Source organism: Heteronotia binoei, chromosome 19, assembly GCF_032191835.1.
Source record: "Heteronotia binoei isolate CCM8104 ecotype False Entrance Well chromosome 19, APGP_CSIRO_Hbin_v1, whole genome shotgun sequence".
NCBI classification, from domain to species: Eukaryota; Metazoa; Chordata; class Lepidosauria; order Squamata; family Gekkonidae; genus Heteronotia; species Heteronotia binoei.
Genome location: NC_083241.1, coordinates 28985103 through 28999356, shown reverse-complemented (window position 1 = coordinate 28999356; position 14254 = coordinate 28985103). Strand labels below are relative to the sequence as shown.

Here is a 14254-nt window from a genome sequence, read left to right as displayed (position 1 = left end):
GAAGGAGCATTGATGCACACACGCCATCATGCTAGGAAAAGTGGAAGGCGGCAGGAAAAGAGGAAGACCCAACAGGGGAGGGATGGACTCCATCCAGGAAGCCACCAGGGCCCTCCATTTGCAAGGCCTGAGCAAGGCTGTTCATGAGAGGAGGCTTCGGAGAATGCTAATTCAAAGGGTCACCATGAATCAGAAGCGACTTGATGGCACCAGAGACAGACACACTGCCGGGCAATGTGCATCCCAGATGGGATAAGCAGCAGCCTCCCAGGGCTATCCCAGGTCAAGAAAACAGAGAAGATCCAAACTGCCTCCTCCTTGAAGTCCTGATCCAACCGAGCCCCCCCCCCCCCCCGGTGCCTGGGAAATGCAAAACTCTGGGACACGGCTCTTGCTAAGCAGCAATTACTTCTGACCCAGGTACATCCCCAAAGAAAATGGAGTACTTAGTTAGCTAGGCAACCAGTTCGCCAGTAAAAGGAAAGGCCTGCACAGGTGACCTTAGAGCGCTCCTGCCTACCAAATGGAGAGGCATTACAAACAATCCCTCCAACCTTCTTTCAAAAACGTTGTTTGTGTGATTTTTAAAATTATTATTACTCCACATGTTCATTTGTGTCCCCATTGGGAACAATGGGAGTGAAGCCCCAACTTCTTCTGCTCCCTGTGCTGGGGTTGCCAGCCTCCAGGTGAGGCCTGGAGCCACACAAAATGTGTCAAAGAGCCACATGTGGCTCCCGAGCCACAGTTTGGCCACCCCTGGTCTAGATTAACAGAGTTGAAACCAGCTTAGGCTGGAGTAACTCCAACAAAGGACTGCACTGTGGAATGGATCCGATATTGGAAAAAACAGGGCTTTTTTTGTAGCAGGAATTCCTTTGCATATTAGGCCACACACCCCTGATGTGGCCGATCCTCCAAGAGCTTACAGTAAGCCCTGTACTAAGAGCCCTGTAAACTCCTGGAGGACTGGCTACACCAGGGGTGTGTGGCCTAATATGCAAAGGAGTTCCTGCTACAAAAAAAGCCCCGAGAAAAACAGTCCTGTCAAAAAGGATCAGAAGGGAACCTTCAGAAGAAGCCCGTGGGCAACTCAAGGAGCAAAGAGCAAATTGTTTTCTTTGTCCTCCAGTATCACCAGCCTGACGTGGGGACACCCCACAAACCATACCACTCAGAGGCAATTCTTTGGGTGGCAGAAAAAGAAACGTCCTGTCCGGTTCCCCACCCCGCCATATGGGGGTAAAAAGAAGAATAATGAACTAAATAATTGACATGGTTACTTTTTAAGGGTAACCCAGACTTCACCACCCAAAGGAGGAGGGGCTGTGCTGGATTAGGCCATCTAGTCTTGCCTTCTGTTTCTGTTTTGGTGGTGGTGAAAAATGCCATTGAGTCACCACTGACTTATGGTGACCGCATGGGGTTTTCAAGGCAAGAGACGTTCAGAGGTAGTCTGCTATTGCCTGCCTCTGTGTCACAACCCTGGTATTCCTTGGAGGTCTCCCATCCAAATACCAGACAGGGCTGACCCTGCTTAGCTTCTGAGATCTGACGGGATCCAGCTAGCCTGGGTTATCCAGGTCTGGGCTGCTTATGTTTAGAAAGGCCTAAAAACTGGGGGCAGAGAGGAAAACCTTCCCTCCACCCACCCACCCACAAACTGGCATTCAGAGGTTTCTTTGCCTTTGAACATGGTTCTACCCAGGGCTTTTTTTAGTAGAAAAAGCCCAGCAGGAATTCATTTGCATATTAAGCCACACACCCCTGACATCACTACTGTTCCACACAGGCCTTTTTTGTAGAAAAACTCCATCAAGAATTCATTTGCATATTAGGCCACACCCCCTTGACATCACCACTGTTCCACACAGGCCTTTTTTGTAGGAAGAAAGCCCAGGAGGCACTCATTTGCATATTAGGCCACACCCCGATGCCAAGCCAGCTGGAATGGCGTTCCCGTGCGTTCCTGCTAGAAAAACCCACCCTGGTTCTACCTCCCCGGCCCTCTGCCTTCTCTAACAGTCCGGTCACAGCCCCTAGTATCACGCCACGTCCTCTCTCCTCCCCAGCTATTTCAGCCAGCCGCCGCTGACGGGACCTAGAGCAAAGGAATCGGCATAAAATCCTTTCAACTATCATCTGCCGCAATATTTTATGCCAGTAGTCTGACAGGATAAACCACAGGGTGGGGGGGAGTTATAATGAATTGCTTCTTTTCGGCTGCTTAAAACCTCGAGCCCGTTGATTTTGTTGGATCCCTTCCTAGTTCCTTGTATTCTTTGGGAAAGGTTAAACAGGACGGCATTCACTTTCGATAGCTTTTAGGTGGAGCCCACGAGGCACAGAAGGTTCATTCTCTCTCCCCAGGCAGGAAGCCAGAGCCCAGGAGAGATCCTGTGCCAGATTTCTCCCCAAGGAACGTCACCGTGGCCATATAAAGATTGCAGAGGGGGCTGGCAGTGTTCTCCGAAGGCTGCCGTTGATTCTGTTGGAGACAGCTGCCCTCGGCAAAAACTGGTTGAACGACAGTCCCGATCCATGGCCATTAAAATATATTAACCAAGACGTACAATAAGACAGCAAGATTTATTGACTGGACAGCCAGTTTGGTGTAGTGGTTAAGTGTGCGGACTCTTATCTGGGAGAACCGGGTTTGATTCCCCACTCCTCCACTTCCAGCTGCTGGAATGGCCTTGGGTTAGCCATAGCTCTTTCAGGAGTTGTCCTTGAAAGGGCAGCTGCTGTGAGAGCCCTCTCAGACCCACCCACCTCACAGGGTGTCTGTTGTGGGGGGAGATGTAGGAGATTGTAAGCCGCTCTGAGTCTCTGCTTCAGAGAGAAGGGTGGGGTATAAAATCTGCAGTCTTCTTCTTCGTTTATATCCTGCCGCTCTCCCCAGCGGAGACCCAAAGCGGTTCACCTTGCTCTCCACTCTGACATTTCATTTTCACAACAACCCTGTGAGGAAGGCTGGCCTACAAGGGTGTGACTGGAGCAAGCTTCCATGGCCGAGTGGGGATTCAAACCCGGGTCTCTCAGATCCCAGTGTGACCCTCTAACCATCTACACCCCACTGATTCTTTACAGGCAGAGACGAATGCTTCTGCTCAAGAGGGCAAGGCTTCAACACCCAGCGAGCTGCTGTCTTGTGGCACCTTTACTGCGCCCAGGATTATCCGTGTGGTTCCCTCTTCCTCCATTTTATTCTCACGAGAATTCTGTGAAATAGATTAAGCCGAGAGAGACCGGCTGGTCCCAACAACACCAGGAGTTTTCCTGGCTACAGGAAGATATGAACAAGACTCCCCTCGTCCGTGTGATGCTCTAACCACAACACCACACTGCTTCCCCTCTCCCATTAGCCAGTGCAACTCCCATCCGACCCAAGGGCAACGCGGGAAAGATCGGTTTGCAACCACATCTGTCAAAAAGAACTAGTTTGGCTAAGTGTGGAGGCTCTAATCTGAAGAACTGGGTTTGATTCCCCACTTCTCCACATGCAGCCGGCTGGGTGACCCTGGGTCAGTCCCAGTTCTCTTGGAGCTGTTCTCTCAAGAGCAGTTCTCGCAGAGCTCTCTCAGCACCACCTGCCTCACAGGGTGTCTCTTGTGGGGAGAGGAAGGGAAGGAGAATGTAAACTGCCCTGAGAGTCTGAGTGAAGGGCAGGGTGTAAATCCAATCTCCTCCTCTTCTTCTATCTCAACTTCCATGTGCTTTCTGAGGCCGTCTGTGAACACTGATGCTATACACAAAGCTCAGTGTGTTACCCCGAATAAGATTATAGGGCTGCGTCAGGCTCTTGCTCCCACATCACCTGAGTCATATCAGAACCAAGGACCTTCGAAGTAGAAGACCTGGATTGCGAATAACAATATTCAGCAATATCCAAGTGATTTCCAAAGCTTGGTAAGAGCACCCTCACATTTCCAAGTCAATTCCCTGTACGGCTATGACTCAAATAACCACATTACTCAGCATCAGCACCGAGAAACACTTCTCTGCTCGGTCCCATTAGCTGCCCACACTTGCATTTTTAGCAAAGAAGCTGCGTGGGTTTCCCACACTGTCCCTTGCCTTGGCTACTTTTGAATCCTGGCCTCGTGCTACTTTCCATAAGCTTTTTCTCTTATCTTTCTCCACAGCAGCACAACTGGCACTTGACTCCTCTGTTTAGACCAGGGGTGTCAAACATGCAGTTTGGGGGCTGAATCAGGCCCCTGGAGGGCTCCTATCAGGCCCCTGAGCAACTGGCTGTCATCTGCTTCCTTCTCCCTCTCTCTTGCTTCCTTTTGCATCACAGTTTGCTTTGCGAGGCTTGCTCAACTGCACAGGAGCTACAGAGCAAAACCTTTATTTTTTTCCATTGGCTGAGGCTACTCCCTTGGGGAGGAAGTGGGGGAGGAATAGCTTGCTTTGCCGGGCTCTCTCAATCACACAGCAGAGCTACTGAGTCAAGCCTCTCTTCCTTCTATTGGCTGAGGGTCCTCCAACCCAGCCCCCTAGGGAAGGAAGGAAAGAGCCAGAGCTTCCTTCGCCCAGTTCCCTAGATCCCATGGGAGAAATACAAAGAAAGCATCTTTAAGACCAATGAGTGCTAACATTTTAAGCACGTTTTAAGTTTTTAAAAATATATATTTGTTGTTTGTGTTCTTTATAAAATTTATATCTCTGCTACCTAATCGTAAACAGGTACACACATGGCCCAGCCCGACATGGCTCGGCTCATTGAGGTCTCATTTATGTTGGATCCAGTCCTCATAACAAATGGGTTCGACACCCCTGGTCTAGATCGCATAGATTCCTTCCCCCATGCCGCAGATTTCTAAAGCTTCTCGCCTAATGCTTTCTCGTGAACTTTGTCCCATGACGTCGTGCTTCTGTTACCCAAGACCAACCCTTCTCGCAAGCCCACCAGCGGATATGTCTGCTTGTGTTGTTAAGACCCACAACTCTCAGCTCAGGGCCAGGGACGGAGGGAACATGTACGCAGACGTGGGCCTCGCGCACTTGTGATTCCACTCACCTCCTGCACTCTTCCGTCTGGAGGTTATCTCAGACCTGAGCTTGGGCCTCACCAAGCACATCCCACATCTCTCTGGGCCCTGCTTTCTCCATAACGCCAGCTGAGGCAGATTTGTTACAATACATAAAAGCATCCCCCCCCCTCGATCTTGGAACACTAACACTGCGGGGTTCAGCGCCATCAGCCCCTAACACTAACCTCCGCCAAGTGTGACATAGTTATGTAACGCAGCAGACGGATAGTGAGGCTTAAGCTAAGGCAGATCGTTCCCCCCCTTTTTTAGAATCCAAGATCATCTCGATTAGGAGGGAAAACAGCTGTCGGCCTTATGACCGAGGGGCCTGCTGGCACGCACCTTCAACAGCCTGCAGAGCATCAGAAAGAAGAAAAAGAGACTGGATTTATGCCCTGCCCTTCACTACCCAAAGGAGTCTCAGAATGGCTTACAATCTCCTTTCCCTTCCCCTCACCACAACAGACACCCTGTGAAGTAGGTGGAGATGAGAGAGCTCTGACAGAAACTGCTCTTGAGAGGAACAGCTCTGTGAGAACTTGTGACTGACCGACCAGAGAGAGCTCTGGCAGAAACTGCTCTTGAGAGGAACAGCTCTGCAAGAACTTGCGACGGACTGAAGTTCACTCCAGCAAATGCACGTGAACGAGTAGGGAATCATACCCGGTTCTCCCACTACACCAAACTGGCTCTCCCTGCTTCCTGGTAAACTACACCACCAACAGTGTGCTGCAGCGGTCAGGGTGTTGGAGAAAAGCATGAGAGACCCAGGTTCGAATCCTTGCCCTGCCATAGCAGTTTGCTTGGTGACTTGATGCTGGTCAGTCTCACTCAGCCTAGCCTATCTGACAGGATGCTGGTTTATGAGGAAGAAACAGAGGACTGGGGAATGAGGCACGCGACCCTGAGAATAAGCAGGATTAAAAGGTACTAAACACCTCCTGCACAGCAGAGTTTGCCAGTTTCACAACCCAGTTCAAGGGTCCCCAACATGGTGCCCATGGCGTAATGGTGCCCATCATCTGTTTTGGCACCCAGCAAGTGTTTTTAAGAAGTGGGTGGGGCCAGCAAGGCTTCTAATTGACTCCCGGGATTTTTCTTGGCTGTGCTGATTTTTAGCAATGTTGCTTTGGCAGCTGCTACCAACTCAGCAACATGGACCTGCCATGTGTTACTGAAGTTCAGCTGTGGCGGCCATTTTGTGGCTGGCTCTGCTTCCTGAGGCAGCCATTTTGTGGCTGCCATTTTGTGGCTGCTCCTACTGTGTGCCAGAATTCCAAATGGGCCTGCAGGCTCAAAAAGGTTGTGAAAGAAACACACACCCACACACCCAATTTGTAAAAGGTACCCAATTCAAGACATCACATCCCACAGGCAGGGCCAGATCGGGGGGGGGGGGGCAGGGGGGGGTGCTTGCCCCAGGCGCCAACAGGGGTGGGGTGCCACATTGGGCATGGAGCCCATTGTATTCTATGGGACCATAAAACAGAATGGCCCATAAGGGGGCGCCATTTTTTGATTTTGGCCCCCCCCCCCCCCCCTCAAAAATCCTGTACATCAGGTTCTGCCCACAGGAGCTGAACTGAAGACTTTATATACGAGGAAGTCTTCATTCGTAGCTTAACACACAAAGGGAAGGGAGAGAGGAAGAGGAAGAGGGAGGGAGCACACAAGCTAAGAGAACTGATGTCATGAACAAATCACCATTGACACCTTGAGCGCATCCTCGGTGTCGCCTCACACATCATGAGTTCCTAAGCTGAGATAACGAACTCTGGAGGCAATGCAGCACATGGCTGAATACATTTTTTCTCTCCCTTTCACTCAGATGATGATGAGGAGAAAAGAAACTCATGTGTGCAGGGCTCTTTCCGCACGAGAGACAGAGAAAGAGAGAGCACAAGCAACTGCAAGGGGGACAGCGAGAGAGCAGCAGAGAGAGAAACAGCGAGAGAGCAGCAGCGAGAGAGAGATAGCAAAGGGAGATTGAAAGAGCGGGAGAGAGAAAGAAACTGCGAAAGGATGGAGAGAGAGAGAGAGCGACAGCAAGAGGGAGAGAGTGACAGCGAGAGAGAGAGAGAGCAACTGCGAGAGAGGAACAGCAAGAGAGAGAGTGAGCCTGGGGCCCGATCAGAAATGAACCTAGGACTGTTAGACCCTAGCCATGTCTGCGTATGGAGACCCCTGCTCCCAAGGGAGATTGCTACAGAAGGCTCCTGCCAAATCCCAAGGGAGTCCTGCTGCCAGGGCAGGATGCAGTCCTGATTCGATCCCGATGACCTCACTTCCCTGAACTGGCTGGGCCCAACTTCTTTGCCCCAAACCGCATTCCTTTCCGGAATGATTCACACAAGTTCGGAGAAAGTTGCTTAAAAATACACAGAGCATGTGTGAGGTCAACCCTTCCTCGAACAACTCCTGTTCAGACTGGCAGGAACGACCTTCCTGGTCACATGGGATTCTTTGTGTGGCATCAATAAAGGGTGTGTTCACACTACACCAAACAATGCATTCTGCAACTGGATGTTTACTGTATAAGAGCAGCAAAAAACCCAGTTGCAGAACGCATTGTTCAGCATAATGTGAATCAGGGCTTTTTTTGTAGAAGGAACATATTTGCATTATTAGACCACACCCCCTGACATCAGCATCGTTTCACACACGACATTTTTGTAGAAAAAGCCCAGTAGGTACTCATTTGCATATTAGGCCACACCCCTGACACCAAGCCAGCCAGAACTGCTTTCCTGCTAAAAAAAAAAAAAAAACCCTGGTGTAAATGCACCCAAAGAATACAAGACAAGCTGAGTTAGCATGATCTAGCTCACAGATTTTTAGCCTCCAGCTCACACATTTTTGTCTTAGCTCAGGAAGGATGACCCTAGAGCACAATCATTTATGCAGTAGCTCACAACTTTAATGCCAGTAGCTCACAAAGTAGAATTGTTGCTCACAAGACTCTGCAGCTTAGAGAGAACATTGATTACCATTATATCACCCAGTCTTTTCATAACATTAGTTAATAGGAAGTCAGGAGTCGACAAAGGAATCTACCAACAGTCAAGGCTGTCAACCTCCAGGTGGGACCTGGAGATCTCCTGCTACTACAGTTGCTCTCCAAATGACCGAGATCAGTTCCCCTGGAGAAAATGGCTGCTTTGGAGGGTCCCTCCCTTCCCCATACTCCCCCTTCCCAGGCTCCATTCCATAAATCTCCAAGTATTTCTGGATTGGAGCTGGTAACCTTAGCAAGATTAAATGACAAACTGATGGCCAGCGTGCTACAGTGGTTAGAATACTGGTCTAACCTTGGAGAGACGTGCGTTCAAATCCAGCTCACCAACCATACTAAGTGAGCCTAGGCCAGTCGCTCTCTCTCAGCCTAACCTACCTCACATGGATGCTGGAAGGATAAAATGGAGAAGAGGACATCCATGTACGCCATGCTGGGCTCCATGGAAGGCGGATGAGATTTTAAAATGCACTATATAAACCCTGACCTAGATAGCCCAGGCAAGCCTTATCTCAGAAGCTAAGCAGGATTGACTCTGGCAAGTACTTGGAAGGGAGACCTCCAAGGAATACCACGGCTGGGACGCAGAGGCAGGCAATAGAAGCTACCTCTCTGAATGTCCAAATCCCCAGTAGGGCTCGCCAGAAGTCAAACATGACTTCCAGGCACACACACACACAAAATACAAATTTAAAAAATGCACTACATAATTTAGGGTGGGGGATGGAATGGCAACTAGCCCAAGACTCAATCACCACATTTTTTTTCCTTAGCTCCCATTATTGGTGCTTCATTCGCTCCACACTTGGTTCATCAACTAGCTCTCTTCTTTCTTCTAAGCCTTTCCCCATGTGTCTGCTACAGGAAGCCAGCATAGCCAGGCATGTGACGGTCACTCTGAAATAAAGACCTTGTCTTTGGCAAGTCATCTTCTGCCCTGCACCCTACCGGAAATATCTCCAAGCAAGGATATTGTTCACCTGGTTTCCTAGGTTATGTAACAGTTCATTAATTCTCAGAGAAATGAGACTGACTTCCCCCCTTAATTGCTGACGTGCCTCTAGCCATCACTCTGAAACTATACAGAATGCAACGACAGCCCCTCATTGCAATATCCATTATATTTCTGTAGTGTACTTCTCTAAGTTTCATAAAGAGGGCTTTTTCTTTAGTAGCAGAAACTCCTTTGCATATCAGGCCACACACCCCTGATGTAGCCAATCCTCCAAGAGCTTACAGTAGGCCCTGCAATAAGAGCCCTGTAAGCTCTTGGAGGATTGGCTCCATCAGGGGTGTGTGGCCTAATATTCAAAGGAGTTCCTGCTAAAAAAAACAACAACCCTGCCCACAAGTAAATGCAGCAGTGAAATTAACCGGACAACACAGCAAAGTTTCTGGGATGGTCAATTTCATTTCTGGAAATTTTTGAAAATGAGCATCAGGGGCACTGCTGGTAGACAGCCACAGAACACATCAAATGCATGCATGCCCTTTCACATACTATTTTTTTAATCAATCCATCTCCTGTTGGGTTTTCCTCTTTTCCCACTGAATTCAATTTTTCCTAGCATGACTGTCTTTTCCAGCAACTCTTTGTCTTTTCATAATGTGATGAAAATATTATAGCCTCTGTTTAGTCATTTTAACTTCTAGGGAGATCTCAGGCTTGATTTGGTCTAGAATCCACTGATTTGTCTTTTGGGCAGTTCACAGTATCTGTAAAACTCTCTCCTGACACCACATTTCAAGTAATCTATATTATATAAATATAGATTCATAAAGATCCATAGCTATATAGATACAGATTAAAAGTAGATACATATATAGTTCTATACATAGATACGATGGCTGATAGGAAGCACTGGTAAAAACTCATGCATTTTAATGACATCAGGTCCATTTAAGACAAAGTATTGGGTTGGGTCCAGGCACCATTTTTTGCTCAATCGTTCCCCAGTGCCTTTTCTAGCCTCAGCAGCCATCCCAGGTGAGTTTTGTTCAGGAAGTTCCCATGATCCCCAATGCGGCTTTCTGAATGGACCAAGGGCACAGGGCAGGGGGTTTTCTTCCATTTTCACCAGGAGAAAAGCTTGCTGGATCCAACCTCATTTAATACACAGTAACCCTGAACTTTGGGAGACTGCTCAAGTTTTAATGCTTGCCAGCTGCAAGAGGAGGCTCCTTTGAACCTAAGCAAACCATCTGTGAGGTCTAGGGGATGAGATTCGCATCGTCTCAGCCTGCAACCCATAAAAGAAAAAATGTCACCGCGGCTTGAAGCAGGAAGGGGACAAAGACCTATCTGGGGGGGAGCACGAGAGAAGTCATCCATCTAAGCAGCAACGGGGAGTTCTGATCCAGCTTCTACCCCAACAGCACAGAGGAAGCCGTTCTCTGACTTGGCGGCTGGAGAAGGCTATATATTCAAAGGGGCTCCAAGAACCAAGGTGCTTAGAAACGCACAGTCTATTTCCAAAGATAAACACCCCCCCCCTTTCCTTGCATAACATTCCCTGAACTTCAAGGTCATGTGATGCTTTCCTTTTCTCATTTCCCGGCATCTGCCATAGCAAACGCTTCCCATTGAGAAGAAACCGCTCAGCCAGCATGGGGGGAAAACATAATTAACACGGACAAATGTAGCAAACAGAAGAACTGTTCTGACCAGCAAAGACGAGACGTGTAACAGTGAAATGCAAACAATGCCCGGCCTGTTAGAGGCAAGGATCGGAGGCCTCCCAAACACCTTCACCCCGAGTGATCCCTCCCCGTCTGCAGGGCAGAGATTCCAGACCTGTGTGGCAAGGGGCTGGCGGCACAATGCCCTGCAAAGCATCTGCAAAGCAACTCAAGAAGAAACAAACAGAGCAAAACAGAAAGGAGGCAGCCTGGAATCTCCAAATGCCAGCTGCAGCAGAGGGAAGAACACCACCAAAGGCAAACTCAGAAAGTTCGTCCAACTCACCAGCCGCAGTGCTTCTAAAACTCCCAGCTTGGGAACCATTAACATACAAAAGATCAAAAGCATCTGCAGGAAAACGCTACTTGGCTTGTCTGCTGTCTCTCTCCCTGTTTGGCTTGGGGAGAATCAGATCACCAAGGTAGTAAAATAACAACAATAATCTTGAACAGGAGGGGGGTAATTTTCTTTTAGTTCTATAATTCGGTAGCTGCTACTGCCAAAAACCCTCACAAGGATTGCGTATGGAGAAATGTCAAGAAACCCACAAGTTTCAAATCTGCCACTCATCACCACCCAGCCCAAAAGGAACTGGATGATGCAACTTGGGAAATTGGAAAGGTGTGCGTTTCGACAGCACGGCATTGTTTCTGGACTTTTGGGCTTCTGCGGAAAGGAGGAGATTCACACCTGCGAGTCAGTTCTCTTGCTTTCTGATCTCAATGGCCTGGGCTAGCCCCATCTTGTTCGATCTCAGAAGCTAAGGAGGGTCAGCCCTGGGTTAGCACATGGATAGGAGAGAGACCATCAAGGAAGTCCAGGGTCACTATGCAGAAACAGGCAGTGGCAAACCACCTCTGTTCCTCTCTTACTCTGACCTGGATGGCCCAGGCTAGCCCAATCTTGTTAGATCTCGGAAACAGAGCAAGATCAGCCCTGGTTACCATGTGGATGGGAGACCACTGTGGAAGTCCCGGTTCTCCAAGCAGAGACAGGCAACGGTAAACCATCTCTGAATGTCTCTCGCCTTGAAAATTCTATGGGGTCACCATCAGTGTCCCCTCTAAGCTGAGTTAGCGTGAGCTAGCTCACAGATCTGTAGCCTCCAGCTCACACATTTTGTCTTGGCTCAAAAAGGATGACCCCAGAGCACGCTGATTTATACAGTACCTCACAACTTTAACGCCAGTAACTCACAAAGTAGAATTTTTGCTCACAAGACTGCAGCTTAAAGGGAACGTTGGTCACTATATATCAACAGTAACTTGAATGCCCTTTTTATATAAATGCAAACACACACACACACAAGCATATGTCTGCCCCCCCCACCATCAGCATTTGCAAATTTCTTCAAATGAGTTAACTGTGATGGAACCAAGACATGCACTTATCTCCAGCAAAATCAATAAGCTCATCTAATTCCTGCAGGTTGTTAACCCACACGTTTCTGACCTTTGCAATTCCCATCCGTATCCTCTAAACTACTGCATGACCTTGAGCAAGCCATTGTCTTTCAGTTACGGGCAAGCGCAATTTAATTTTCTTGTTGGACTCCTGTATCAAGGGAGCTCAAAGCAAAAGAGGGCAGGTATAATAACTGTCCGCTCCTTGTAAGAAGTCAGCACTTCATATTGGCTTATTTTCACTTTGGCCTTCGATCTCCTATCAGCAACACAGGAATCTTTTTTTTTTAAAGAAAAGTTGTAGAGAAAGAGAAGACATACCAAGAAATCATAATAATTCTGCTACCAGCCCCTCTGCCTAACAGAGATCCCTCTTGGTGTACAACCGAAGCAAACAGATGGTACAAACCATGCGCCGCTTCCGAGAACAGTCCAGCACAGGGAGCCCAAAGGAAGACCGGCTTTGCAGCAGCTGGAAGGCCAAGAGAAAAAAGTATTGCCAGGCAGGACTCGCCACTCAAGGGAGCCAAGACGGAGGCTGCCTACCAGGCCGGATTATCCTGAGCTATGCGCTCCAGGAATGTGCCACATCCACGGTTCTGGCAGCCAGCCTGAAAGGCCCAAGATTTGCCGGCTTGAAATCCAGTCCCTGTTAAGTGGGTCCTTATAAGTTGCAACCAGCAAGCCTTAGAAAAGTTTTGCTCCGGCTCATGACAACACTTCAGGGGCGCACACTGAACCTGTGCTGAAGGCAGAATTTCCCTGGCTGGGTTTTTCCCCTGGCCAGCTGGCAACTCTGCTAAGACTGGGGCCACACACACTCGAAGAGCTGCCACCCCGACTGATCCCTCTAAACTGAGCTAGCTCACAGATTGTTAGCCTCCAGCACACACACATTTTCGTCTTAGCGCAGGAAGGATGACCCCAAAGCACACTAGCTCACAACTTTAATGCCAGTAGGTCACAAAGCAGAATTTTTGCTCACAAGACTCTGCCGCTTAGAGGGAACACTGGCCACCACCGCAGCCTTTAAGCGGCACCAGGATCAAGAGTTGCTGAGCTTCAGCTCGCCACCCCCAAGAGAGAGGACCCCCAAGAGAGGCCCGAGGGCAACTGAGTCCGGGGGCTCGGGCACCAGCCAGGCGACCCTGGCAGAGAGGCCTCTTCCAGATCTCAGGCCTGAGCGATCCCTTTGGGCCAGTCACTGCCCCGTGGTGGTGGCCCCCAAGTAGGTCCAGACGACTCCATCAGCCAAGCTTCCGGGCTGGATCCCCCCGCTCCGCTCCAGGAGCACAACCACGTGTCCCCGTTAGTGCCCAAGCCAGGGACGACTCAGCACCGGCCCGGATCCCTCCCTCGGTCCCCCCAAAGGCTGCACGCCCCCATTCCTTGAGCCTGCGGGGGGCAACGGGGAGGCAGGAATTCTGCCCCCTTCCCCGAGCCCTGGAGCATCTTTCCCCCTCCTCGCGAATGACAGTCACGCGTCTGCCCCCGTTCCCACGTTCGCTTGCCCCGCGCACGGATGATGTCACCCGCATACCTGGCCGGCGACGCCGCGCGATCCCCCCTCCGCGGAGCCGTCATTCCCGGCAGCTAGCCGATCGCCCGGCACAAGCCCCGCCCACTCGCCAGCCTATGAGCGGCCGGGAACGCCCCCCTCCCCGAGCGCACTATCCCGTCGGCGCGCTCCCATTGGCTACTGCGGGGCCAGCCGGGCGCGGCTCCGGGGAAAGGCGGAGGCTGGGGAGAGACGAGGCCACGCCCCTTAAAGGGGCCGCGTCCTCCAATGGGTCTGATCTCGAAATTGGGGGGCTCAGCAGAGAGGAGGGGGCTCTCCCTTTCCCCAAGGGGCAGGCAGGCTCCCAGGCAACCCCCGAAGACAGGGGTGGCCATTGACCAAACTTGCTTAACGTAAGAGCCTCATAGAATAAACGTCAGATGTCTGAAAGCCGCAAGACGCGAACCTCAGATGCTTGAGAGCGGTGAGACAAGGGAGGGAGGGAGGAAGGCAAACAGATGGTGGGTGGGAGAGGTGGAAAGAAAGCAACTTTAACTCTAACGCATTCTCCAAGCTACCATTGGACAAGTGCTTTGTCAAGTCACTTCTGAGCGCTTGGAG

At 50.0% G+C, this 14254-nt stretch overlaps 1 protein-coding gene across 2 annotated transcripts in view; it reads right to left on the bottom strand.

The window, feature by feature from the left end:
- The window catches only part of GRAMD2A (GRAM domain containing 2A), an 83752-nt gene extending 69990 nt beyond the window's left edge, over positions 1 to 13762 (bottom strand). For both annotated transcript variants that reach the window (XM_060260055.1, XM_060260056.1), the window contains exon 1: positions 13676 to 13762. In XM_060260055.1, the coding sequence (XP_060116038.1) occupies positions 13676 to 13719 (44 nt within the window). In that variant the 5' untranslated portion in view covers positions 13720 to 13762. The remainder of the gene's footprint in view (positions 1 to 13675) is intronic.
- Positions 13763 to 14254: the final 492 nt, after the last annotated feature.